At 44.3% G+C, this 24,667-nt stretch overlaps 1 protein-coding gene across 1 annotated transcript; it reads left to right on the plus strand.

Annotated features, from left to right (window-relative positions):
- The first annotated feature begins 241 nt into the window (after positions 1–241).
- LOC119431822 (dermonecrotic toxin SPH) lies at positions 242–17,182 on the plus strand. Its single transcript, XM_049656961.1, has 5 exons — positions 242–476; positions 3,560–3,818; positions 7,411–7,545; positions 13,288–13,528; positions 16,984–17,182. The coding sequence occupies exons 1-5, from the start codon at positions 432–434 to the stop codon at positions 17,108–17,110; spliced, it is 807 nt and encodes a 268-aa protein (XP_049512918.1). The 5' UTR covers positions 242–431; the 3' UTR covers positions 17,111–17,182.
- The last annotated feature ends 7,485 nt before the right edge of the window (positions 17,183–24,667 follow it).

Below are 24,667 nucleotides of genomic sequence, written 5' to 3' on the forward strand. Positions count from 1 at the left end.
AGTGGTACTCATAACTAAAATTCCGATAACAAAAAAAGAAAGAGAGAAGGCGATCAGTGTGTTAGGCTGTTGCAGCTTTAGTTCGAGCAAATATATCTTCTTTAAACAAACATGATAGCCGCCGGGTGGCGTGCTAACTGGGAGAGTGCGAGTTATTGCTCACCCGATAACTTTTCTATTGACCGCTGTGCTAAACAGCCCTGACCTACATACGGTAATCATTGCTTTCTCTTAGGAGGAGGCTACGCCAGTATCTGCTGCACCAGTGGCCATGGACCTTGAATTTGTGGCAGTATAGAGCGTCATAGGCGCTGTTCAGAATCACGTTTGCTACCGTGCTTGCTTGACCCCTGAAGTTTTTTCTTCAACGGCCTACACACTCGTGGAGCTGTGGTGTTCCGGCGTGGCTACAGCTTATTCAACGAGCGACGATGCTGCAGGGTCAAGTGGTTCTCCTTGCAACAGCAGCGTGCATGGTAATTTGACATACTGCTTCGCTAGAATATGTCCGAAAAATTGAAACTTGCATATGACAGCACCTAGCAGCCAACGCAGATATAAATTTCGTGAAATAATTATGCATGTTGGTTCTTGACAGTAGCGCATCCCATCCTTAAGAGTGCAGTGGCTTATTAACATTTTCTGTATTGAATAATTCATGATAATTGATATCTGACGACGTATAATTCCAACTTGGCTATAAGAGATATCTAAAGGAGATTTTTGTGGTTCTTGATGCTTCGCGTTTTTGTTTTCTTTTATGTACACCGAAATCAGAGTGCGCGAATTTTTCTGAACCTAAGGTCTTGTGGAATCTCGAACACTATATCTGTAAAGCGATAGTCACTGCTGCTAAGAACCGCGGGCGATGGCTGTCACGTCAAAGTGAAGTTTCATGAGAGCACATCAGATGAGTGTACTCTTGTGTTGGGGCTGTCGGCGCTCAGTTCCACCAAAATAACAAAATATTCGCGCATGTAGCTTGACTTCGCCACGCCTTTACGAATTGGTACTGTGTTAGTTATAGAAATACGGTGACACTATTGAAAAGATATATTTCAAATTTCCTCTGACATCTATTACTTTCAACAAGGGTTCTGCTCGTGACCTCTCATTATGTTCCCGATTCCCTAGGGCTCTTGCCACCGTACGATTCATTTGCAGTGTGGTAAATTGTGCAGGTTCATCTTGTAGTCGAAAGAGGGCCGGAAAATTAAGACTGAGACACACGCAGCACGAACGCTGCACAGCACTTGTGTTGTGCGTCTCTTGGTCCTCGTTTCTCGCGCTATTCCCACTACAGGTGAAATAACAGTGTCGCATCCTTTTGCAATGCAGAGTTATCGTGATATAAAGAAATTACTTATTTTATTCATAGGGAGCGTTGCGATTTCTCTACAATGAGCGTTGCGATTCCCGCATTTGCGCTGTATTAGGCGGCACTAAGAAGAGGGATAGAGACACTGTTTATTAAAAAAAATGCTGAGTACTGTGTGGGTGAGCGCATATCTGCTACATGCTACGCTGCAAGGCGCTAAGAAGGGTAACGTTAACAAGGAATATCTCATGAATACCATAACTCTTAGCTTACTGAGTTTCAAGGAGCCCAAAAGTCTAGTCGAGTCAGTAAATCAAAACGAGCAAGCACTGGAAATGTTAAGGCGAATAAATTGCAATCTTAAAAAATACCTTCTCGAGTTTTACTTAACAAAATAACGATATGATTACGTCGCATGGTGTAGTGGCCGACTCTCAAATACTGTTGACCACTTGGGGTTCTTTAACGTGCGCTTAAATCCGAGCACCTGGGATTTTTTTCGCATTGCGCCCCTACAGAAATGACGCCGGGGTCGAATCCACGATCTTGAGCTGAGCGGCGCATCACCATAGCCACATAGCTAATGTGGCGGGTTAATGAATATCCTATACATACCTAACGCAGCTGTAGGCGCAGCCTCGACTGTATTTGCACCAACGCGTGAAGAGGCACGTAATTATTCTGTTGATTTGTTTAGCTTGTACAGAAAGATCTTGCATTGAATCTGCCGTTTAAACAAGGGATAAACTTCTAAATCGGTGCATAAGCAAACATGAAGTTAAAAACAGAAGCAATGATGGTTTTCATATGGCGTTCATACCGCGAAACTCGGGGAAATAATACTTTTTTTACTTCAATTACTGTTTTCTTAAAAAAAAGCATGTGACATTTACGCGAATCACGTCGCTACAGAGAGTTATCCGCCCACGGAGCCATCATTTGCAGAAATAACCAAATCAGACTATTTTACTAATAAACTAATATTGGAAGGTTGATGTAAATAATCTAAAGGTGCCCTTCCGCCTTTGTATGTTTTCAAATAGCAATGCAGAACGAAATATCGAGCGCCAAATTATTCGTTAAAATTATCTCAGCGCGCATTCGGCACCGCGAAAGGCAGCCCTCTGTCCAATCCCGGTGGGACATAAGAGAGTGTCGCAAAATGAAGCTGCCGGCAGGTTTCCCTCTTCAAACAGTATTATTCTGATTGGCATTGTGCGCAACTGTGGATTCGATGCATAGCCGCTTAGACAGTTTGGCCCCTCTTTATTCTGGCGTACGGCAAACTTCATTTTACGCCACTCGACTACGTCAAGCCATGCTTCGTGGTTCCGGGTGCATAATGAGGAGATCCTAAGAGATAAATTGCACCACTTATTTCTTTTTAAGCAAAAAAGCATGGAACTAGGTACTTATTACGGTTCCCTTCAAATTTTTATTTAATAATGTGCAAGAAATTTTGTCATTCCAAAGCTTATCATGGTAATCTTTTTTTATTAATTGGTTTGGTTTTTCATCCAAGTGATGTCCACCTTCGCAGGTCATGCATCTACAGTTACTTAATTGGAATAAACTTTGGAGGCTTCCGAAAAAAAATACGTTTTGAAGTGAAGAATCAAAATACTCTACATAGTTTCGTGCGTGACACACATGACGCGCGTGACAAAAAGATAATTTCCTTCTAACAGTCGGCCTCGCCAAAGCTTACCAAGAAACCTAGTAAACGGCGCATTTCTTATAGGTGCACTAGAAAAAAAAATGTGCCATGTTCACAAAACTTTCTTCGGCTGTAATTGTTCATACAAGAAAAGTTCACTTAATCCTGATAGTCGACAAATTATTAGTGAGGGCTGTCGGCTAATTTTAAAAGCACTTACAATCAAGAACCATAGTGAATTCGGCCCCTGGGATTTTGCCAAACCCGTGCCAAAACTACGATCTGAATGTGAGTTGCACCTTAGTGGAGGACTCCGGATTGAATTTAACCACCCGGACTTCCTAACAAGCACTTACATATAATCACACGAGATGTTTTATTTCACTCCCATGGAAATGCGGCTTGATCCGCAGCCGTGATCGAACCCATGTCCTCGGGCTCAGCAACCCAACGCCATATAACCACTAACCTAACGTGGCGAGTCTTAAAGGTCAAGTGCAGCCATCAAACATGACATTGCCGGAATCATATTATAATTGACAATTAGTATATTTGAATCTCTAAAATGACGCTTACTTCCCCAGCTAGAATTCATACCAACGTCTGCGACAAGCGACCACCGTCGGCCCGTCTACGTCTTCGGACATATGGCGAACAGCCTGCGAGAGTTGGACGATTTCATGGAGCAGGGCGTCAATGCCATCGAAGCCGACGTCACTTTTGCGCCTAATGGGACGGTGACAAAGTTTTACCACGGTCCGGGCTGCGATTATGGCCGCGACTGCGAGCAGGAGACCGACGTCGGCGTCTACCTCACCTATCTCAAGGACACAGTGAGCGCAGGTGAGGGCATTATGCATTACCAGTTTCCACAGAGAATGCGGTAATTAAGAGAAGCATGTGTATATATAGCATGCGCTGTGTGGGTCACCCTTTCATTACTTTGGAACTTTGTGTCCACCAGTTAAAAAAAAAGTTTTACAAGCGCGGTTGTGGGCACAAGGATGGGTTGATTGAAAAGTCCGAGAGCCTTCTCGTAAGGTAAATAAATCGCGAACCTCAGGTTTCTGGAGCGATTTTTCAAGTGGCGGAGGCACTTGAAAGGGCTTGAATAAGGCTTACTCAAAGGAGAGCGCCGCTGAAAGTTAAGCGCCCGTGACTTTTCTCATCCTTCGTCTTATGACGCTGCAAGACGTTAAAAATAGAGATTCCCCTTCAGGGTCGTTTCAATTCAACAGCTTCATTTACTCTAAGCCTGCAGCAACCTAACCTATCTGCGTTCGAGCGGTAAGTAAGCCTGTGTCAGCCATTGTACTTGGCAGCCAATTTTAAATTATCCTCTATGGCAGATAGCAGAATGTTAGCACTGTAGGTGCACTGCAGCCGATAGATATATGATTGATACTCATGTAACACAAGAAAACTCCGACAAATGAATTCTCAACTAATGTGCATTTGGCATACGTTCACGTAAAATTCAACCGTATCAGTCAGTGATCTATATTGGTTCCATTTTGACGCAAATAACAAGGATATACGTTAATAACATTTCGACTGACATCGATGATCGAGCTGATTTCATGCGACGAAACATTTTACGATCCCTCGTGTGAGCCAATTCGTTTCTTTCGTTTTCTATTGAATGAACAAGTTCAGCTGTCATGCTATAAACGCGAAAGCGTTAAGGGCCCCATGTCACCGAAAATCTGGCATCGGCGACGGCGTGGATGTCAGCGTCCGGGGCGAAGAAAATCATCCTCAACCACCCCGACCGCGCAGGCCCCTCCGTGTGGCGCAGGGTGTTAGCGAAGGAGAAAATCATCCCGAACCACCCCGACTGCGCAGGCCCTCCACGTGGTGCAAGGTGGTGAACAAGAATGGAATTTCTTACCGTGAAATCCGTCAGAAAAAATGGCAAAGTATAACTTCACCACAACCTACAGACACGGTGGCGTGGGATTGTAATTTGAATGTAGGAGAAAACATAATTCTGCTACGCGGAAACTCAAACACAAACTCCTTTTCCAGCATTTCCACCAGACAAACCCCCACGCGCTTCGGTAGTTTACTTGCGAAAATGCTATCCACATTGCGCTCGCATCTTCGTCAGGTCAAATTGGCACTTCGCCTGCCTAATGCGTTTTGTACACGCGCGTGCGTGGGGGCAATAACAAACAATTAATAAAATAAGAAGAAAAGGTGCTAGGGCCTTCACATTTTAATAATAGACGACTTATATTGTCCCTCAAAAACGTCTCCCTAGCAATGCATTTCTGTTTAAAGGTGAAGCCGAATTTAAGGGGATTGGTGTAAGCTTGGTCTTTGTAAGCTGTCTTCCCCAAGTTCTGCGTTACAGTGAAGTCCACTGAAAGTAAAATGTGATGCTAACGGGGCCCTATGACGTTATCGCGTTCCACTCTTCCTGATGGTATGAGCACCAAAGAGCACCATGTGTATGGCGCTCTTTGGCCATATCTGGCCCTTGCGCCATTAAACCCCATACATCATCATCCACTCTTAAAGGCGAAGCTTAAGCGTCCTCCAATTTTTTTGTTATCTTACGACAATGTTACGCGTAGTAAAAAGTTTAGTTTCTTCCGGGTACTCTTTGTTTGTCGCATGAGCCCTAATTTGGGGCGTATTTTTTTCACAGAACAATAATCGTCGTCTGTTTTGCTGTCGTTTCCTTTATTTATAATTGTGCGTTTGCTGCTTTCTTGTCAAGAACGCTATGTCCTGCGATAACGCGCATGACATAGCGAGAAACCTCAGAGTTCGTAACATGGAAGTACCAGGCGCGCAGCTCTAAAGAAAGGAAGGAAAGGCACGCAAGATAAATGTCGATTGTTATTCTGTGGCCAAATAATCCCAGAAGGGTGTAACTGTTTTGCTCAGTGTGACTGACACAACTACGGTGATATTTTGACACACCCTAAAAATAAAAAAATACACAAAAATGGCTGTTGTGATTAGGATCCGTAAGGCGTCCCTATTGCGGAAAAATGTATTTTTTCCTAAGCATTTCATATTTCCTCTTTTTATTTTTAGGATTGCACTGTGCTGAATGAAAGTACAAATATTTCACCCGTAAATAGGTAGCCGGAAGAAATGCACGGAAGTGGATTCGAACGCATCAACTTCATATGAAAGGCAGACACTTTATCCACTGTGCCACGGGATACTTTTTCCTTTATTAAAGGGAAGCAAAGATGCACATTTACAGTAGCTCAAAACATAACATTAGTCTGGCGTTGATCTGGTATATCTTGTATAATATATTAGCCGCTGTCGCTGCTGCCATGTGCCCTTTTTTACTGTGTTTGTGCTTTCTAAGCGAAGCTTTATAGGCTCACAAGTGTCGGCGGTGGTGGCGGTGTGACGCTGAAGAAGTGGGCCGATCCTGGTGGTAGTGCAGAAAGGGTCCGAGCTCAATGGCACGTACCAGGGAGAAAAAGAAGGAGAGAGAGAAAGAACGAAAGAAAATCATCAGGAACGTCAGATACACACACGAGAAGCTTCGCTTACCCCCATTTTCTTGACAGGGGAAGGGCTGGTGTTTCTTCTTTCCTGGGTTTTGCATGCAGTACCTATCATGTCAAAAGAGTTCGCAAAGCTGTTGCAAGATTTTAAAGAAGAAATAAGAGCCGAGTGGAAAAGCACATAATATGCTGTCGAACGAAGTATGCGCACAGACGAGCGAGAAATGTGTGCTGAATTTGAAGAAATAAAATGTACTTCGAACTATCTTAGCACGTCTTGATGATGCGAGCCGTCAACTTGCCTTTGTTCTGAACGAGAACAAAGAAGCAAAATGATGCTCTCAAACTCAGGATCCATGCCCTCGAAAAAGATCTTGTTGAATGTTAAATAAACATGCTAAAATTGGAGATATACTCGCGCAATCGAAACATTGAAATCACGGGAATTGTAAAAGCAGATGATGAGAAGCTTGCACAGCTCCTGACGGAAGTTGGCGAAGCTATCGGAGAACCGATATCAGCCTGTGACGTCGTTCTGTGCCACAGGGTGCAGACTAAAGATAAACATAAACCGAACATCATTGTCCAGTTTCAAGGCCGCGAAAAACGTGACAAGGTCCTCGAGGTCACTCTAAAAAAGAAGATAACGAACGTGACCATCGGATCGCAGAACGACACTCCCCTCTATATAAGTGAGCACTTGTGCCGGGCAATGAAAATGTTACTGGGGACGGCAATTTCCCGAAAGCGCGAAATAGGTTGGAAGTTCGTTTGGACAAGGAATGGGAATATCTTTGTCCGTCGCATGAAGACGTCACCTTTCATTGCTATCTGTCGAGAAAGTGATGATGTGCCTGCATGTTGCTACTTATGTGTTGGGAAAAAACGCTTCAATAGGCTGTGATACTGCATTCTATAGATTCACGAATGTTATCGGTGTCTTTTCCACAATACAGAAAATGGACGCTACAGGAACAAAATGCTACTCCTCTACGTTGACATCAAAACTGCAAACCTACGCGGAAGAGAAAATATGTACGCAGGGGGTGTTAGCCTGGCCGAGAATCTGATGCGCTACCTTTGGAGTGAAGGTATGGGTGGCACACTTTTATTTTGTTGGTCTTTTGCTTACAAATATATGTAGTTTATTACATCACGTGCTCAATTTTGAACGTTATTGGTGTGCGAATACCGTCGCCGCAACTCAATTGGTAGATAACCCAACGATAAAGATGATGTAGGTGCGGCGCCCGACGGTGACGAGGTGATTTATTTTGTGTCTCTTTTCATTTTTATTTGCCTTACCATTTGATATCAACTAAAATAGCACATAAGCTCCCAAATGATTCTCCTGGCTTGATTATCTGTTTGCATCGTGTGGCCGCGACGAGCAAAAATCGTGCCGCTTGTTTTCTCCACTTCTCGCTCTTAACTGAGTTACAGTGCGTGTACAAACAGGGCCCTTATAATGTAGCGATTCGTTTATCTCGCTTTTTAAACTTTGCTTATAATCTATCGCAAGTGGCGATAATGTAGGCCAAGTGCCACTGGTGCCACTGGCGAATTGCCAGAAGGAAAACAATTCCGTTTCTGTAAAAAAAGCAACAGCTGATTTTTAAGTGATAGGGAAGAAAAATAGGATATGTAGACTCGGCTTCGAGAAATGGCGATAGCTTTGCAGAGGATATGTATTCTTAAGACAAGAGGAAGAAAACAGTAAAGATGGGTGTTGAGCACCACTCCTACCATGACGTCAGTAATTTTTGGCTGTTATTTCTCGTTGCTAGCGACAATATGCCATTGACACTAGCTTAAACTGCAGCACCGCATTACCAAAGCCTGAAAATGTTTTTCAATGGTTTTACAAGCCAAAACAGCGATATGCTTATGGGTCACGCGTAGTGGCAGAGTCAGGCTTAATTTTGCCCACCTGGGAATATTGAACGCGCACCCCAATAGCCGTTAGGTCACGGCAGCAGGTCGACGAAGCCCTATCTTTACCAATTTTCAGGACGAAAAGCGTAAATATACAAATTCAATGTGATATTCGTGCTAATAAGTGCTTGCATGCTGGCAAGCGCTTATAAGCACTTCCCATCAGCGCGCTATATATACCATGCATGAACGTTGTGTCAACTCGTGTATTTTTGAATGAAGGGGAATGAATCCTTCTAGCAATGACGTAACAGAATTGTTTGTAATTAGCTGTAAACCGTGTACATATAGTTGCCTCACGGCTCACACTGGCACTTAATTGAATATAAACTTGTAAAACTCCTTGTATGGAACTAAAGCATGCAAACGTTTTATTTTGACAGGAGATCACAACTCGAAGCTAAGTCTTTTTGTGTCCCTAGTTTTCGCTGCGCCTCCATTATAATCGTCAGGCCACCTCCTCACAATGAGCTGTGCCCTCGGTGTATGAAAAGCGAAACTGCGCTCAACACTGCCACAGAGGATCAAGCTCAGGCCTTTCTGGCAATGTGATATTCATAGCAGCTTGGCGCATTACTGCCCCAGTACTATCATCACTAACGCAGTGCTGTTACACTGCCTTGTGGGCAAGCGTTTATATTGATGTTGCCGTTGGGGTATTGGCTGACTGAGCAATGATACGTAAAATTGATTTAAAGACCACTAAAATGTGCGCGGTATGGATGTGCATGGATTTTTCGGGAATACGTCATTGACTTGAACCGTGATAGGAAGAAAGAAAAACACAAATAAACAAACACTGCGCAGTGTTTCTGTCTGTTGTAGCTGTAGTTGCTTTATTTGCACTTTTTCATTTCCTTATCGTGAATTCATTATGCTTGTTTACGTGCCCTTTAATCTGCACACGTAGTTATGGAAATGTCAGCAGCTAACTTGTTTGTTGCGTGTGTTTCAGTTCCTCCAAGTCGCATGGTAAACGTACTCCTGTCGATATTCAGTGCAGCTGACAAAGACGTTTTCAAGGGAGCACTGGATAGGTTTTCTATTTCTCAATATCACGCCCACCTTCTTAAACATGTAGGCAAGTATATCTGTCCATTTTTCCATACTGAAGACCAACGTGTTTTTATTTCGCTGTCATGTAGTCAAATTTAAATATGACATGGCTGTGCACTAATTGCTTTCGTACAATACCTGCCGCAGTGGCTATATGTTGGACTGCTGAGCACATGGTCGCGGGTTCGCTTCCAAAGGCTACGGCATGCAAAAACACGGTTGTACCTTTTTTTGGTGCTTGTTAAGTAATGTCAGGCTGTTGGAATTTTTCCGCAGCCCTTCACTATGGCACCACTCGTTGCCCGTTGTCGAGTTTTGAAACTTTAGCTCCATAATTTAATTTCGGCTTACGAGCTAGGAAGCAAGCAAACACATTTCTCTGGCACAATACTGAAGCATTGGTTGAAAACCAAAGCGCGATATGTTAAGGTTATCTACACCTGTTAGGGCATTATGCAAATGAACAATTATGGCCGGTTGGCATCACTGCTTTTATTGCAGTGACCGCTTATTACCGTTATGATTAGCTCAACGACACAGGTGCAAAATGCTCAAGCGATGTGACTGCTTTCCAAAAACAAGACACAATGTCCAGCTCATGAACGAGAAATATTGACATCCGCCAATCTTGTAGCACGACACTACAAAGAAAACCTTCACAGGCTTCTCAGTAAAAAAGCTTCACAGTTGAAGAAAAATTCGTCCTGGTCCGAGATTCGAATCCGGGGCCAATGCCTTTCCTCGCAGTCGCTCTCCTATATAAGCTAACCACGAAGTTAGCAGATCGCCGAGCGAGAGTGAATTATTCTAGAATTAGAAGCACTAGGACACTGAATATGGCAAATCAATTACGTGGAAGCACACAAGGAAGAGCAATTGCTTACGTTGTCGATTAATTCGCCCTCGCTCTGCGATCGGCTAACCTCGCGGTTAGCTAAGATAAGAGAGCGGCCGCAAGGAAAGGCGTTGGTCCCGGATTCGAATCTCGGACCAGGACGAATTTTTCTTCAGCTTTGAAGCTTTTTTTTATTAGAAACAGGTAAAGGTTTCCTATGTAGGGCCTTGCTACAAGACCGGTGGATGTCAATATCTCCCTTTCATGGACTTTGCTTTGCTTTACCTTCCGGGCTTCCACATAACTGATTTTCCAATGTCCAGCCCAGTTGTTCACTTTTCATGCCGCGTGCAATGAAGCTCTGCGATTTGACTGGTCAAAAATGTCGAAGAATGCACAGAATAGGTGAGAGAAAGCGTAAACAAGAAAGTGAATCTGCTAGGTTTTTTTCCGGAAACCGCAAGCAAGATAAAATGCCGAGTGTAATCTTGCATTAGGTTTTTTTTTATCGGGCTTTTACATACAGCGGTAACACAACATCCGCATTTGTAATCCTTTTCATATTTGGGAAGCTACGTTGTGCAAGCTGCGTAAGTCGTGCGGCCATTAAAATTTATGTATTAGCCCGCTTTATGGTGAACTTGTTTTGGCCACCCACACATTTACGGAAGAGAGTCTTCACATTATGTATCTATAGTGACGTCACAAAGCTGCCGCCTTATACATCGTTGCTTGTATTATACGTGGTAGTAGATTTTAGTCTGGAATGCTGGCGCTTTGCTTTGTAACGTGTGCTCTCATTTCGGTCATACGAACTCCGACGTAATCAGTATAATCATTTCTTTATGCATTATGAGTTTTATGTGCGGGTTTAATATTGAGGCTATTTGCGCAACGCATTCTAGTGTCTTGTCTTTAAATGCCACGCCACATTTTTTCGACCGTCAAAAAGCGAAAGTAACGGGTAATGCCGCTCTAGTATCGACAGTGCTATCTACTAAGTTTGAATCGGAGTGTAGTCTGCGCCTGTAGACACGTAAGAAAACTGATTTCATTACAGAAGCAACAATCAAGTAAAGGTCAACTATAGGAATAATTCTCATCTGTTGCTAAAGCCAGTGAAGAGCTAGCCTGTCGCCGCTCACGCGACCTACACTACAAGGAACTGGCAGTGTCGAAGTGACTGATAGGCTACAAAGCGCCACGTTTTAAGCTTCGTATACGCCATAGGTTGCTTGCCAGTGAAGATTCGTTAATTAAAGGACATGTTTACCCCAAGACGCGCGAAACAGAGACAGTTGCTGTTTATGTTTCATAGTTTCAACGGTAAACATGTCATGCCAAACTATGCCAAGAAATACTGTGAGTATCGTAACTTTCACCCAAGACCTGGAGTATAGCATGGAATAAAGTCGTACTCTGTCTCTCTGCTATCCCACCATCTACGCAAACGTCCCCAGCTTTCATTAAAGACAGCAAATATTATTTCTGAAGATTGCTTAGGAACACGTGAAATGCACTCGAAGTAATTCGCTGGCAACAACCATAATGATTTCTCTTAATAAGGTTCATTTATTGATGAAATTTGCTCACTCTTATCGCGTTTCAGGTTCAGTCCCAGAAAAGCGAGGTGGTTTTTTTTTCGAACGTAATAAATATCCTATGGTTAACTAATCCACATATGTCGGTTTTAACAACTGCAAAGCTTAACAGTCAATATAATCACTGTGTGCGCGTGTGCACGTGTGTGTGTGTGACTCCAAGGCAAATGGTCGTGGTTCCATGCTAATGATTACGGTGGCTGCGTGACAGATGGTAAGTCTGGGCGTCATAAGCGCTATTAACGCAGTTACTTTCAATTTCCGCAAATTTGGGAAAGCTAATTATTGGTTCACATCGCTCTCCCAACATCTGCCTTTCTCAAAACTTCATCTACCGCCTCCATTTTAACAACGGCGTTTAGAGCTCGCCGAATGCGCTTGGCCTTCTCGTATCAATAATTAAAGTGTTAGAGAAACACTGGTTATTAATACACATGTGCAATAATTCTTCATTTCGAGCTAGTGGGCGACCTAGCTGGAAGAATCCATTATAACAACGGCGTTTAGAGTTCGCCAAATGCGCTTGGAGCTTAGCCTTCTCGTATCACTAATTAAAGTGTTAGAGAAACGCTGGTTATTATGTAGACATGTGCAATAATTCTTTATTTCGAACTAGTGGACGACCTAGTTGCTTCGAATCATAGCTAAAGTATCCATATTTATCTGCATCACACTTTTCGAGATACCATTAATATGTGCGTCTATAATCATAGCTTAAGTATTGGTACTTACGTGCATCACAATTTTCATGAGGACACGATCTGTACGTCAATATGGTACGCACCTGTCGGTCGTCATGACCTATTAGCAATTTCAAATAAAGTCGCAGTATCATCAGTAAATGTTCACGACGTGAATGCGAATAAATACGAGAATAAAGATGTGTGCGTGCCGCTGTCACAAACCAGGGCCCTTGAATGGCCTACTAGTTTTTATGCGGAAAAGTAACATTCGCTTTTGTGCCCTCATTTTTCGTGAGACACTACTTCAGTTTATATTAAACCCATGCCTCAATAAAGAATGTCAGTAACCTCATTAAATGTGTCAAACCTGCAATATAAACGGTCGTTCAACGAAACGGTCATTCGTAATTGAATCAATGATGACCATTTGACCTTTTGTAAATGTTGCTGCTCTCACGTGATGTGCTAGGGTTAGCAACCGTTCTGCTTTGTTCAGCAGTGGTGGCTTCATAAAGACGGGAAATAACATTTAAAAGCAATTTTATGGGAACGGAAGAAACAGGAAATATCTAACAGAATTCAGAGACCACTAACACGCCACTTGAAACTGAAACAACACGGTTTCTTACAAATAACTGCCTTCGTGCGGGGTGCATAGATTAGAACTCGAATCATAAGATTTTTTGAGTAAATTACATATAAAAAACGAAACACTCCTCGCAGGTTTTGACGTGAGCGGCAACAATTTTCTCTCAACTATCGCCACGATGTTCGAGAAGCTCGGTGTGACACGACACCGCTGGCAAGGAGACGGCACCAACAACCGATTCATAGATATCTACCCTACGCTTCGGATGTCCTGGGTGACTGCTCGGCGATCTCTCAACAGCTCAGTGCACGATTATGTGGACAAGGCCTACGTTTGGACAGCTGACAACGCATTCACAATCCGCCGATTTTTCAGGTGACCTTTTCTAACTTCCACCGGTGTTCAAGCATTTGAGAAGACTAGCCAAATTCTGGTGATTTTACTCTGAGCAGGTGAAAATAAAGTAAACTGCCGCTGCTAGAATAAAGCCACAACTTCGACTGGACTACATCAAGAGACAGGCATAACTTTTGTTGCAGTTCGTATTTGGCGAGTAAATAAAAATAACAAACTGATATCAAATAAATGTATGAACTGTTTGGGCACGTGTTGCATTCCCACAATTTCGATCGAGCAGTGTTTGAAGCAGATTCATTTAATTGGGCTTTTCCAACTATAGTAGAAGTTCTGAAATATCGCACTCCAACTTCCGTCACGTAGTGCACTATCTTTCCCCACAAGAAAGAGGTAAACAAAAGGTTTCAATCTTGGCGTTGTCGGCAATAGTTGGACAATGGAAGCCTCAGCCGGGAGTATTGAGAAGAATACTTTTATTCTTCCGGAAACGGCCACCGACAAGCATTTACGGTTGTCGCGCTTGATTGCGCGAGTGTCGCGAAGCGTTGCCACCTTAAAAGTAGCATGCGAATTCAAAGCTTGGTTTTCAGTGGGGCTTGTTCGTTATCGGCGATAGATGATGCAAAGCCATATGGTGTCACAGATACTACAGTGTGGAGTGGTGGAACAGGTAGTGAACGAGAGATGTCTCTGCAGAGAGCCAATGTTCCGGCAAAGGGACTTGTCTTCGTCTGGCCCACGACAAAGAAAAAAGTACTTGTCGAAATACGGAGTTCCTGCAGAGACATCTTTTGTTCGATCCCTGTTCGATCACTCAGACGACCAGCCCCCTGTGAAAAATATGTGTCTTGTTTAGAACTGAGATGAGCAGACATCACATAAACTTATTTCAACTAAAGAGTCATTTTCTTGCTAGCGTTATGTAAGACACGAGAAAGAGAAATTAAAAAAAAAGAAAGCCGTTGGCGGAAAACAATACACAAGAAAATAAACAAAAGAGAAAGATATTTCAAGACACCGAAATGATCATGGTGGCTTGACGCAACCCATGAACAGCTTTTGACACAGTAGCCGTTCATTTTAAAAAGAGATATCTATTCTGTCAGGAATCTAAACAATCGATTCATTGGCTGAAGGGGGGCAATGGGCGGTAAAGGGAAAAACTGCCCCTTAGTTGGGAGTAGGAATCAAGCTCATTATCAGAGAGGCAGGGGTGAGAAAATGAGAGGGCGTTAAGAGTAAGGACTTAGCGTGGAAGCTTGGGCGTGTTGGTGATGCATTGGAAAAAAAAAAGCAAGAACAGCGCTGTGTGCGTGTCGCTCTCTCGACCTTGTCTTTTTTGCGCTGTGTGCTTCCTCTTTTTTTCCAGAGAATAATGAGCGGGAACTAAATGAAAAGCAAGGATGGAGGGGGCGGGGGCGGTCGTAAACAGCAGTCAGACAGCAGAACTCTGGTAGTACTTTGCCTGCGCAAGGGTCAAACAAGAATTTACACGGGTGAAATAAGTATATCTATAGAAACGAATCTATCTCCCAGTGAATAACGGGTCCTAAATGCAATAAATGTATCCACAAAAGACAAATTTAAAACGCTATTTTAACGCCACGGTTCGCGCAACAGGTATGATCATGCAACAAAAGCGTTCTATACTTACATAAGTGGCAGGACTGCGCGCAGTGAACAAGAGAAGAATTTCTTGCGTTGAGAATTAGTAGGAACACTTACGAATTTCAAATCAAGTTGATGTGATGCTATATCTCCGTTTCTATTATGTACCTATCTTTCGGGATTACAGGTTGTCATTTCCTCTTCCACCCTACGATTTTCAGCTAAGTTAACATCCAACAGCCATTTGCGAGCATCTTATGTTTAAAGCAGTAACTCAATCGCAGCTTTACTGTGCGTATTTTCGTTTTGTAGACAAACAAAAACACGTGTCATACTTACGGCCACCAGCTGGGCTGTTGATAGCGAAAGTTACAGTGGTGAGTTAAGAAAGTTAATAGCAAGGATATAACGTCGGATGTCTACTGATCCTTAATTCTCACTGATTTTATTGTAAAGATTGTAATATAATGATTGAAATAAGATAATTTCAGTGTAATATTTTAATTCCTCAAACAGTATGATGCCACTGTCAACTCAAGCCCCTCGGCCATGAGCACCTATAGTTGTGACGTTGTGAAGCTTGACCCTACTGGTCAAGTGTTATCGGCAGCGATAGGCCTTCAAAAGTAACATTCTCGTTCATGCTTGATCTTCTAAATTTGTGAGATTTTCTTTAATGGCACCCGAAATTTTGATTTTGTGAAAGCCTCATGCGCTTGCGGATGTTTACGGGACAAGCCAAACTGTGCAGAATGACTGAATACGCATCTCGCTCTAATTTCTTTTAAAGGAGCTCCCTTTATGGTGTTTCGCTTCTTCTTCTTTCTGGGGTTTTACGTGCCAAAACCAGTTCTGATTATGAGGCACGCCGTAGTGGAGGGCTCCGGATTAATTTTGACAACCTGGGGTTCTTTAATGTGCACTATAACGCAAGCACAAGGGCGTTTTTGCATTTCGCCTCCATCGAAATGCGGCCGCCGCGGCCAGGATTCGATCCCGCGATCTCGTGCTCAGCAGCCTTAGCCGACGGTGTTTCGCCTGTGCTACGATAATATTATGCGTAAGTGAACAGTGGAAGAAAACAACATGAATAATATAATGATCGGCACTTGTGCACACCAGTGCCTTAAATCACCGGCGTCTTCGTCTTTACCTTTGAAGTAGGGATGTGACCATTTTAAACGACCATGCATAGTCGCCAAAAAACGTTTTCAGCGCACAGAAAAATTGACGAAAGAAATCACAGAAATCACAGAATCAAGAAACCTCAAAAACTCTGAAACATTAGGTCCGCTGCTCTCAGTTGCATTCGAACCACCGAGCAGCGTTGGATTTGTGGATGTGGCAATTTGATGCAGTGGAAGAGGTTTGTATCTGAGCCACGACGGCAAAACCTCGCTGGGCTACATGAAAAAAATGCTCTTGTTGCGGAGGATTTATGAGTTCGGTATGGTCTAAATTATTATGTAGGCATGCATCGCTCGGGTTACAAAATAATAACTCCGGGAACTAAACTCCAACAATTATCGTGAGGAAAGAAGGCTTTCACTCAACTTATCATTGATCTGCTCACTTCTGAAATGCTGCGTAGCTTTTATTTTGCCATTGAAGATTATATAATCGAGTGATTTTTGGACATCTGAATAAAATATTTAGAAAGTTTATGTTGCAAGTGCCAAAAGATACTTCATAGTGTGCTACAGCATAAACACCACAAGGTTGGAGATGTTCTCTAAGAGAAGGTGCATAAGTGTATAACTCGTTGCAAATAACACAAAACGAACAAACAACACAAGGTGCGAAGTCGTTTGAAGTCATCTTCAGCAGAAATAGCTAATGTGAGCTTTCTGTGCTTTTTGTTTCAGGAAGAATATTGACGGCATTGTGACAAACTCTCCAGGAAACGCATTGAACGTTCTCAAGGAAGAAGAGTTTTCCATCAAGTATAGGCTTGCTAATAGTCTGGACGATCCGTGGAAACGAGTTATTTAGCCTGCGCAGCAACACTGACAGCAAATTTCCTTTTGTAATCGCATTACGCGCATTGGTATTGGAGGAATAAAGTGAACAAGTTTGCTATTTTCAGTGCATATCTTCGAGCATGCCACAAATGTACTGCGGACACGAAAACAAGCTGTTTAGACCACGCAATAGTTCTAAGGTGGAAAGCGGCAAGAGCCCGTCCCGACGTACGCTAGGCTTTACTCTCCCCTTCTCGCTTGCTCGTGCCCTAGCGCTGCCGCCGCTAGGGCACGAAGATGCAGGTCACCCGCCGCTCGAGTGCTCCGTTTACTTTCTGGTGCACCTGTATGGTGATCAAAGCTGCCGGTGTGCTAACTCGTCGCCATATTCTTCCGGCAAATGTGGAAAGTACTTTATATTGCGCCTTGTTGAATACCCACCTGTATTACTGCGGATCAGTCTGGGGAAACACCACGCTTACAAACCTACACAAACTTACGATAATGCAGAAAAAGGCACTGCGGTCCACCCAAAGCGCCCTGTTTCTAGAACACACAGATCCACTATTTCGCAAGGATAGAAAAATAAAAGCAGACAAAATCTACATTCGCAAATTACTAATAACGTATACAAATGCTAAACTCGGCAAAATTGAAAAATGTTTAGACCTTGGAAACTTAAAGGAAAACATAGCATTATATCACTTCAGGTACAAGCCACCTTTTGAAGTTTCTTCTGTACACATTATGGCCCAGAAAGGATTCGACACAAAATGCCACTTACATTAAACGAATACTATGCACTAGAAATAGATATACTAACGCTGACGAAAAAGCAAATATTTCATCTTTGTATAGTTCCTAGTATCTAGTATCTTTAATATATCTTTCTTGATTTTATTATTCTAAAGTGTTTGATTAATGCTTATGGTGATAGGCTTATGATTAATGCTTATGGTGCAACCAATCCTTGTCCCCATGTAGTTTCAGTTTGTATTTTGTGTGTATTTGGTTTGCAATACTTCATATTATGTTATCCATCCATTCTGGGCGACGGTTGACCTTCATTTGAAGCTGTAAAAAGAACAAGAAAAACTTGTGTGTACTAATTTTCTGCATACATATTTGCTCTTGTACGGTTGGCAAGAGCTCAGTCAAGCTGCGAGAAAGCAATTTTTTCTCTTGCCACCTATTTTCGCTGTATCGTGTACACGAAAAACGGAAATAAACATATTGATTGATCGATTGATTGATTCATTCGTTCATTCATTCAGTGAATGAATAATAGATTGATTGATATCCCGTCCGTGCAACACTCATTCCGGATAACAACAGAGCATCGGTTGACGCGTAGGTTTGCCATCGATGCGGTGTGGAAGAGTGGGCGAAGGAAGGAGGGGTTCGCCAGTGGCCGGCGTCGCAAAATTATTTCAGCGAAATTTTGGATTTGATTTTAAGAATTTAATGACAAAGGGCTACTTAAAAGTTGTTCCGTATGTCAAAAAGAAGGAAGAAAACATAGATAAGGACGGGGCATACGATCAGCTCTGCAATAATTACAAAACCACAAAAGGCTAGAAGTAGGCTTAAAAGTACATTAAATAAGGGCTGTTAGCTGCATTCTTGCCAATCGTTAAGCAAATTTATTCAAGAGCTCCAGTTTAAACAAAATATAACTGTTGATTGCTATCAACTGAAGTTATCGATAACCTTGCGATTATATATTATGTATCTGTGCAGACAAACGTGATTATAGAATATACTGTTTAATTTATTCGAAATAGGGCCCTGGTAGGTTTGAATGCCCTGCGACTGCTTTGGGAATTTTCTTGGCGGAGTTCACACGATGTCCATTTTATTTAACATTCATCGGGCATTGGCTTTCTTTTTCTGCCAATATATTGTAAAACAGTCTTTCATCCATGCCCGTACGCGGTAGCCCATTGGCTATGACGTTACACTGCTGAGCTCGAGGTGGCGGTTTCGAGGTGGTGCGTGTGTGTGTGTTGAAAGAATGACACTGAGAACCATCGTCTGTAGGCTTGCACTTCTTGTCTGTAGGCTGTGCTTGGACCCCCTCCATAGCCCGCATGTCGGCCACGCGGCCGCTCCTGCCATCTCGCGGCGTGATGGAGCGGAGGTACCGAAGTTCGACGCAGCGAGTGCACGGCGGCGGCGCTCCGTCGTTCCATCTGTACTTCTAACACCGTGGTCTGGATATCGACCCTGACATACTAAGAAACAACAGTTGTTGCAATAGCGGACTGTGTGGTACTCTGTCAAACGCTTTTTTTATCTAAAAAAACTATTGCATCAACATGCACAGAGTTGTGGAGCCATATTGTCCATTTCACAAGTTGGTATTTCACAAGTTGGCAACAATTTTCGGACGCACCTTATTTTCGAAGTGTTTGCCAATACGGTGCGCCTTTTGGATGGCGGACAAGTTAACCATTACTCCAAACCTTTCGGTAAATATTGAAACCACCTTATGGTACTGTTCATTCCAAGCACCTTTTTTTTCACTGGCATGTCAAGCACAGCAACGCAGTCACGAACATTCGTTATTAGGTCGATTACCTCCTGAAGAAATAAAATAAGGGAAAAATTCTTCGACAAGAGCATAGTTACTACCAGCGAATTTTAAGGTACACATCTAACGAAGGAAAACAAAAATTTAATTACGGCGTTTTATTTGCCAAAATCCTGACCTAATTATGAGGCACACCGTAGTGGAGAGCTCCAGAATTATTTTGCGCCACCTGGAGCTCTTTTTTTAACCTCGACAACAAGGCCTTCTTGCATTTGGCCTGAATCGAGATTCGATTCCGCGGGCGGACCGATGTGACTGTCGCCAAGACCTCAGGTCAAGCAATGGCTGTCGGCGACCTCGACGTGCAAGCAAACGGGTGGGCAAAAGCTGTGATTGTGAATTATGAAATCTGCCATTAGCCCGCGCTACCTCAGCGTCATCGGCCCATCGTTCACGTTAAAAAACCCCACGTGGTCCAAATTTCCGGAGTCCCCAACTATGGCGTGCCTCATAATCAGATCGTGATTTTGGCACGTAAAACCCCATAATTTAATTTTTTAGGCAGTACATGGAGCTGAAACACTCTGACAACGTCGTCACTGCAACGCGGCTGTATCAGCTGGTCAAAATCAAATAGGGTCAAAACATCTGCGACAAGAGCATTTGTTACTACCACCAAATTTTAAGGTTCACATCGAACGAAGGAAAACAAAAATTAAATTACGGCGTTTTACTTGCCAAAACAGCGACCTAATTATGAGCCACACCGTTGTGGAGGGCTCCAGAATAATTTTGATCACCTGGAGATCTTTTTTTAACCTCGACAACAAGGCCTTGTTCTTGCATTTGGCCTCCATCGGGAATAGATCCCGCGACCGGACCAATGCGACTGTCGTCAAGACTTTGTCTTATAGCCTCAGGTGAGGCAACGGCTGGCGGCGACCTCGACGTGCAAGCGAACGGGCGACCAAAAGCTGTGATTGTGATATATGAAGTCTGCCAGTAACCCGCGCTACCTCAACGTCATCGGCCCGTCACGAAGGCGTTACATGGAATTGAAGCCCTCTGACAACGTCGTCATTGCAACGCGGCTGTACGAGCTGGCCATATGGCTTCGCTAACTATTATTCAGCAAATGACTTAAAAGGGACATAAAAGTGAGACAAGGCATCCGTGTCACCGCTACACGAACCTCGCACACTGTAGCCGAACCCCCAATGCGAAACATTGCATGAACACGCGCACGGCAGTGCGCACGCGACAAAGTATTTTATGAGAGCCAAGTCCACCCACATTCCGTGTCGGCACTTCCCGGGTTCACCATCGACGAGAGAGGTAGGCTTACAGGCGGTGTGACTTCCATTAGGAGGCTAAACTGAATCGCGAAATACACAATACGCGCGCACGACTTCGAGCCGAAAATGCTGAAAACGGCGCTTGACACGAGGAATGCTGGGCACTTCCAGAAGCGGATGTGCGCGAGCGCCCCCGGCAAATTGATCTGACAGGAGTACCTGTGCTTCAGCCGCAGCGTAGTGCTCCGGTGCGGAGTTCGTCGGTCACTCCGAATATGCCATTGGAATTCGCTATAATACACTCGATGGGGCGAGGACATAGCGATTCAACATGGCAAGTGAGTGGCCATGCTTTGAACTCGTTGGTGTGAGCTGTGCCAGCGAAAGTAACAATGACTGATTAATAGGGGTGATTTCGTTCCCACATAAACGTGAGCCACGAAATAGAGATACGGCTCCGGTACAAAAAACACTGCTAAAATATCCGAATGGGTAAGGCTCGAGTCGACCCCCACGAGCTAGTTCTTAAGCACAAGAAAGGTGTGACGGAACAGAGCAGATCATCGGACGCGAGGTAAACGTTGTACATTTGAGATTTTCAGTGATGCAAGTCTGGTGTGTCGAACACGCAAGAATGCCTCCGCAACCGAAATGGCGTACTTCGGGGATCAAATGGTTATAGTGTGGTGTCGCCTTTCGAAGCTCTTCCTGAGCGACTTTCGGATTTTTCATGCGAATAGACTCTCCATTTGTCCGCAACAAGGCCACAGGAACGTCGCTCAGTCCGCTGCGTAGGAAAATGTCGTTTGGGAGATCATTAGTGGAAGTGAAGCCGACCAGTCACCGTTTGCCCGGCCGGGAGAGGAAACAGAGATTAGTCTGGTGTGCCCAATCCATGAATGATATCCAGCCGGACCGCCGAAAAGATAACGTTTAAAAGTGCTTCGACTGTGGCTAGTTCATATGCCATGACTGAAGGTGAAGTGAACCGCTGCAGAGGTGAGCACACACGGACACACCGGAGCAAAGGTAGCCTTATTATGACGTTATAGAGAAGCTTACCAAATGTGGAAGCATGCATTAATGAAAAACTGTGTGCACAGTCTTTGCAAGACCAAGCCAAACAGACCTTTCGCTCGTGATAACTAGGTTTACAAAAGTGAAACCTCAGCCAGTTTTTTTCCCTAGTGGGTACCACCCGATTCATGGCTTATCGCACGTAGTGAGTCTAGCCACAGGCACCAGCCAACCAAATCTCCTACGAACTGGCAACGGTGGCGGAGTACCGACAGCTTACCGCTTTCCGCTGCTGGTACGAGCGTTGTGCGCATACGACCGATTCTGCTGAGCTGCTCTGTGCATGTGCTCTGTGCTGAGCGGCCTAAACGCTAAACGCTAAGCCTAGCGTTGTCTAATAATTCACTGGTCGCTCATAAACACTGACGGTTCTCCATCGGTCTCATCTCGTGCGCCATGGAGGTGCCACGCCTGCGACGCCACTGGCGACGTTCCTCATGACGTAAGCGTTGTGAGACCCCTGGCAGCTGTCAGGGCGCAGCTGCTTCAGCCTAGCAGCAGTTGCCTGGCATTCTACGTCGCATCAACATCGTCCGAGAAGGAACAGTGCAAAGCTAATAGCTGAACTTCGCGATCAATCTGTCATTTATGCCAGTTCGTGTTAGACGCCCAAAACAAGGCGAGACTTTGCCCAGGCAGTCTGCCCTGGCTATTCGATTGGAGCCACGGTGTAAGATGTATACTATTTAGCTGAGGACACTCGCGAGACGCGATCGTCCGGATAAAGTAGCAATGGCGCGCGTCCACCAGCCCGGTGATGGCAGCGGTTACCTATCGGCGGGACGACACAACTCAAGATAGAAAAGGTTTTATTGGTTTTGTGTCCCGTTGGTATAACAACCGGCGCTTCGCGGGAAATCCCAAATGATTGAGCGACGCGCGAAAGTAGGTCACCGCGGTGAGGGTAGAGCGAGGTGGAGAGCAACACGAGAGGGGGCATCGCCTCGACGGAGTAACTACGGCAGCGCGAGGGCGTTCCTTGTCCACACAAGTTCTTCCCTGCGTTCTAAATGAAGTTGCGTCGTCCCGCCGATAGGTATCCGCAGCCATCAACAGGCCGACGGAAGCGTGCCGTTGCTACTTTATCTGGTCGATCGCGTCTCGCAATCAAGCCGAGATGAAAGTAAAAGTAAAGGGCTTAAGGAGCTAGATGGGCTGGGCCTGAAGTCCACGGCTCCACTAGCTTTTGCCGCCAGCCGGACGTGGCCCAGAAGCGCTAGTCGTACGGGGGGTACGAGCTAGCGAGGAGTGCTTCCCATTGCTCCAAAGATTTGTCTATTCTATAGTTATCCTGTAATGAATGAGTTTATCTAGCATTTTACTACAATCCCATGAAATATGGTAAAGGATTTGTGGCGAGTCGAGACACCACGGACAATCGTGCCCGTACAAAGTTGGAAAAATTTTGTGCAATCACAATGAATTTGGATAGACCCCGTTTGAATTCTATGGAGGTCCATTGAGTGTTCCCCTTCAGGAGATATGTGGGGGCCCCATGATTAAGGCTCGTGCCTCGCTGATCAGCAACAATCTCGCTTGGGGCCAACCGAGCAGCGTCACTGTCTCCCTCCTCGTGAAGGCCATCCTGTGTCGCGTGGGGTGGTTGTAATTGGGAGAAGCGGCTGGTGCTCCGCGCGGTTCGTGAGCTCTCGAGCTAGAACGTCCGTCCTCTCGTTACGCTATAGGCCTGCATGTCTAAGACTCCTGACAAACCTATAAGTGTTTTACAGCGAAACTGTTAAGAGCTAGTTCACCTACGATAGTGTCCGCGTGTAGAAAAAAACTATCTTCAGGATTTGGGCTCCATGTGCGTTGCTGGTTTGGCTCCATATGCGTGGCGTTTTCCGCCAGTTGTGCTGGTGTCAAAACAGATGACTAACATGACTGATAGTTCACGACATCAATAACATCACATGGTCGTCAGCTACGCCACGATTAATAATAATAAAATCACGTGTGGCGCATACCCGCATTGGATATGCGGGTACGAGTCAGAGATATGAGGGTATGAGCCAGGGATAAAAAAGAAAAAAAAGAAAGAAAGAAGGACGGGAGGATAGAAAGAAATAAAGAAAGAGAGAAACACAAAGAAAGAAAGAACGAAGGAAGGGAAGAAAGGAATCACGTATGGCTCATACCGTCGTTAGATACGTGGATATGAGCCGCCGAGAGGCGGAGCAGGAGAGATCTCACAGGATTCAGACGCTGCCGTTCAGTGTGCCGCGGCTATCAAAGCTGTGACTCATACGCTAGTCTATGACGATGTGACGGACTTGGCGCAGCAAACGTAGTGCTTGGTCAACACGCTGGGCGAAAACAAGACGCCGGTGTCCTTGCTCTTTGGCGAACATGCCGAAGACGTTGAATAAAACCAATAATGATTATATTTAAATTTACCATAGCAATATACACTACAGCAGAACCATCCTAGTCGCACCTTCGCTGTCGCACCATCTCTACAGTACAGTCGCACCATCTCTACAGTAGTGGAAGGGCTCTGAATTTTTTTACTTCCCTTCCTAATACGTTGCGTATTTTTAAAGGGAGGCGGCCGTTCGTATACTAAGTCGGTAGACTCCTGCGAATCCAAGTTGATGGGGATGTATGCCTTCCCTGCTTTCGCGCTCTCGATCTTTAATTGCCAAGGCGATGTCGAAATACTACTCCTTGATAGAGCGTAGTA

This window comes from Dermacentor silvarum, chromosome 10 (genome assembly GCF_013339745.2).
Source record: "Dermacentor silvarum isolate Dsil-2018 chromosome 10, BIME_Dsil_1.4, whole genome shotgun sequence".
Classification (NCBI taxonomy): domain Eukaryota; kingdom Metazoa; phylum Arthropoda; class Arachnida; order Ixodida; family Ixodidae; genus Dermacentor; species Dermacentor silvarum.

Coding starts and splice junctions, on each gene's coding strand:
- LOC119431822 (XM_049656961.1), top strand. CDS start 432: ATGCTGCAGGGTCAAGTGGTTCTCCTTGCAACAGCAGCGTGCATG. Junction 3,819..7,410: donor CAAGGACACAGTGAGCGCAG/GTGAGGGCATTA, acceptor TCCACAATACAG/AAAATGGACGCTACAGGAAC. Junction 7,546..13,287: donor GCGCTACCTTTGGAGTGAAG/GTATGGGTGGCA, acceptor CACTCCTCGCAG/GTTTTGACGTGAGCGGCAAC.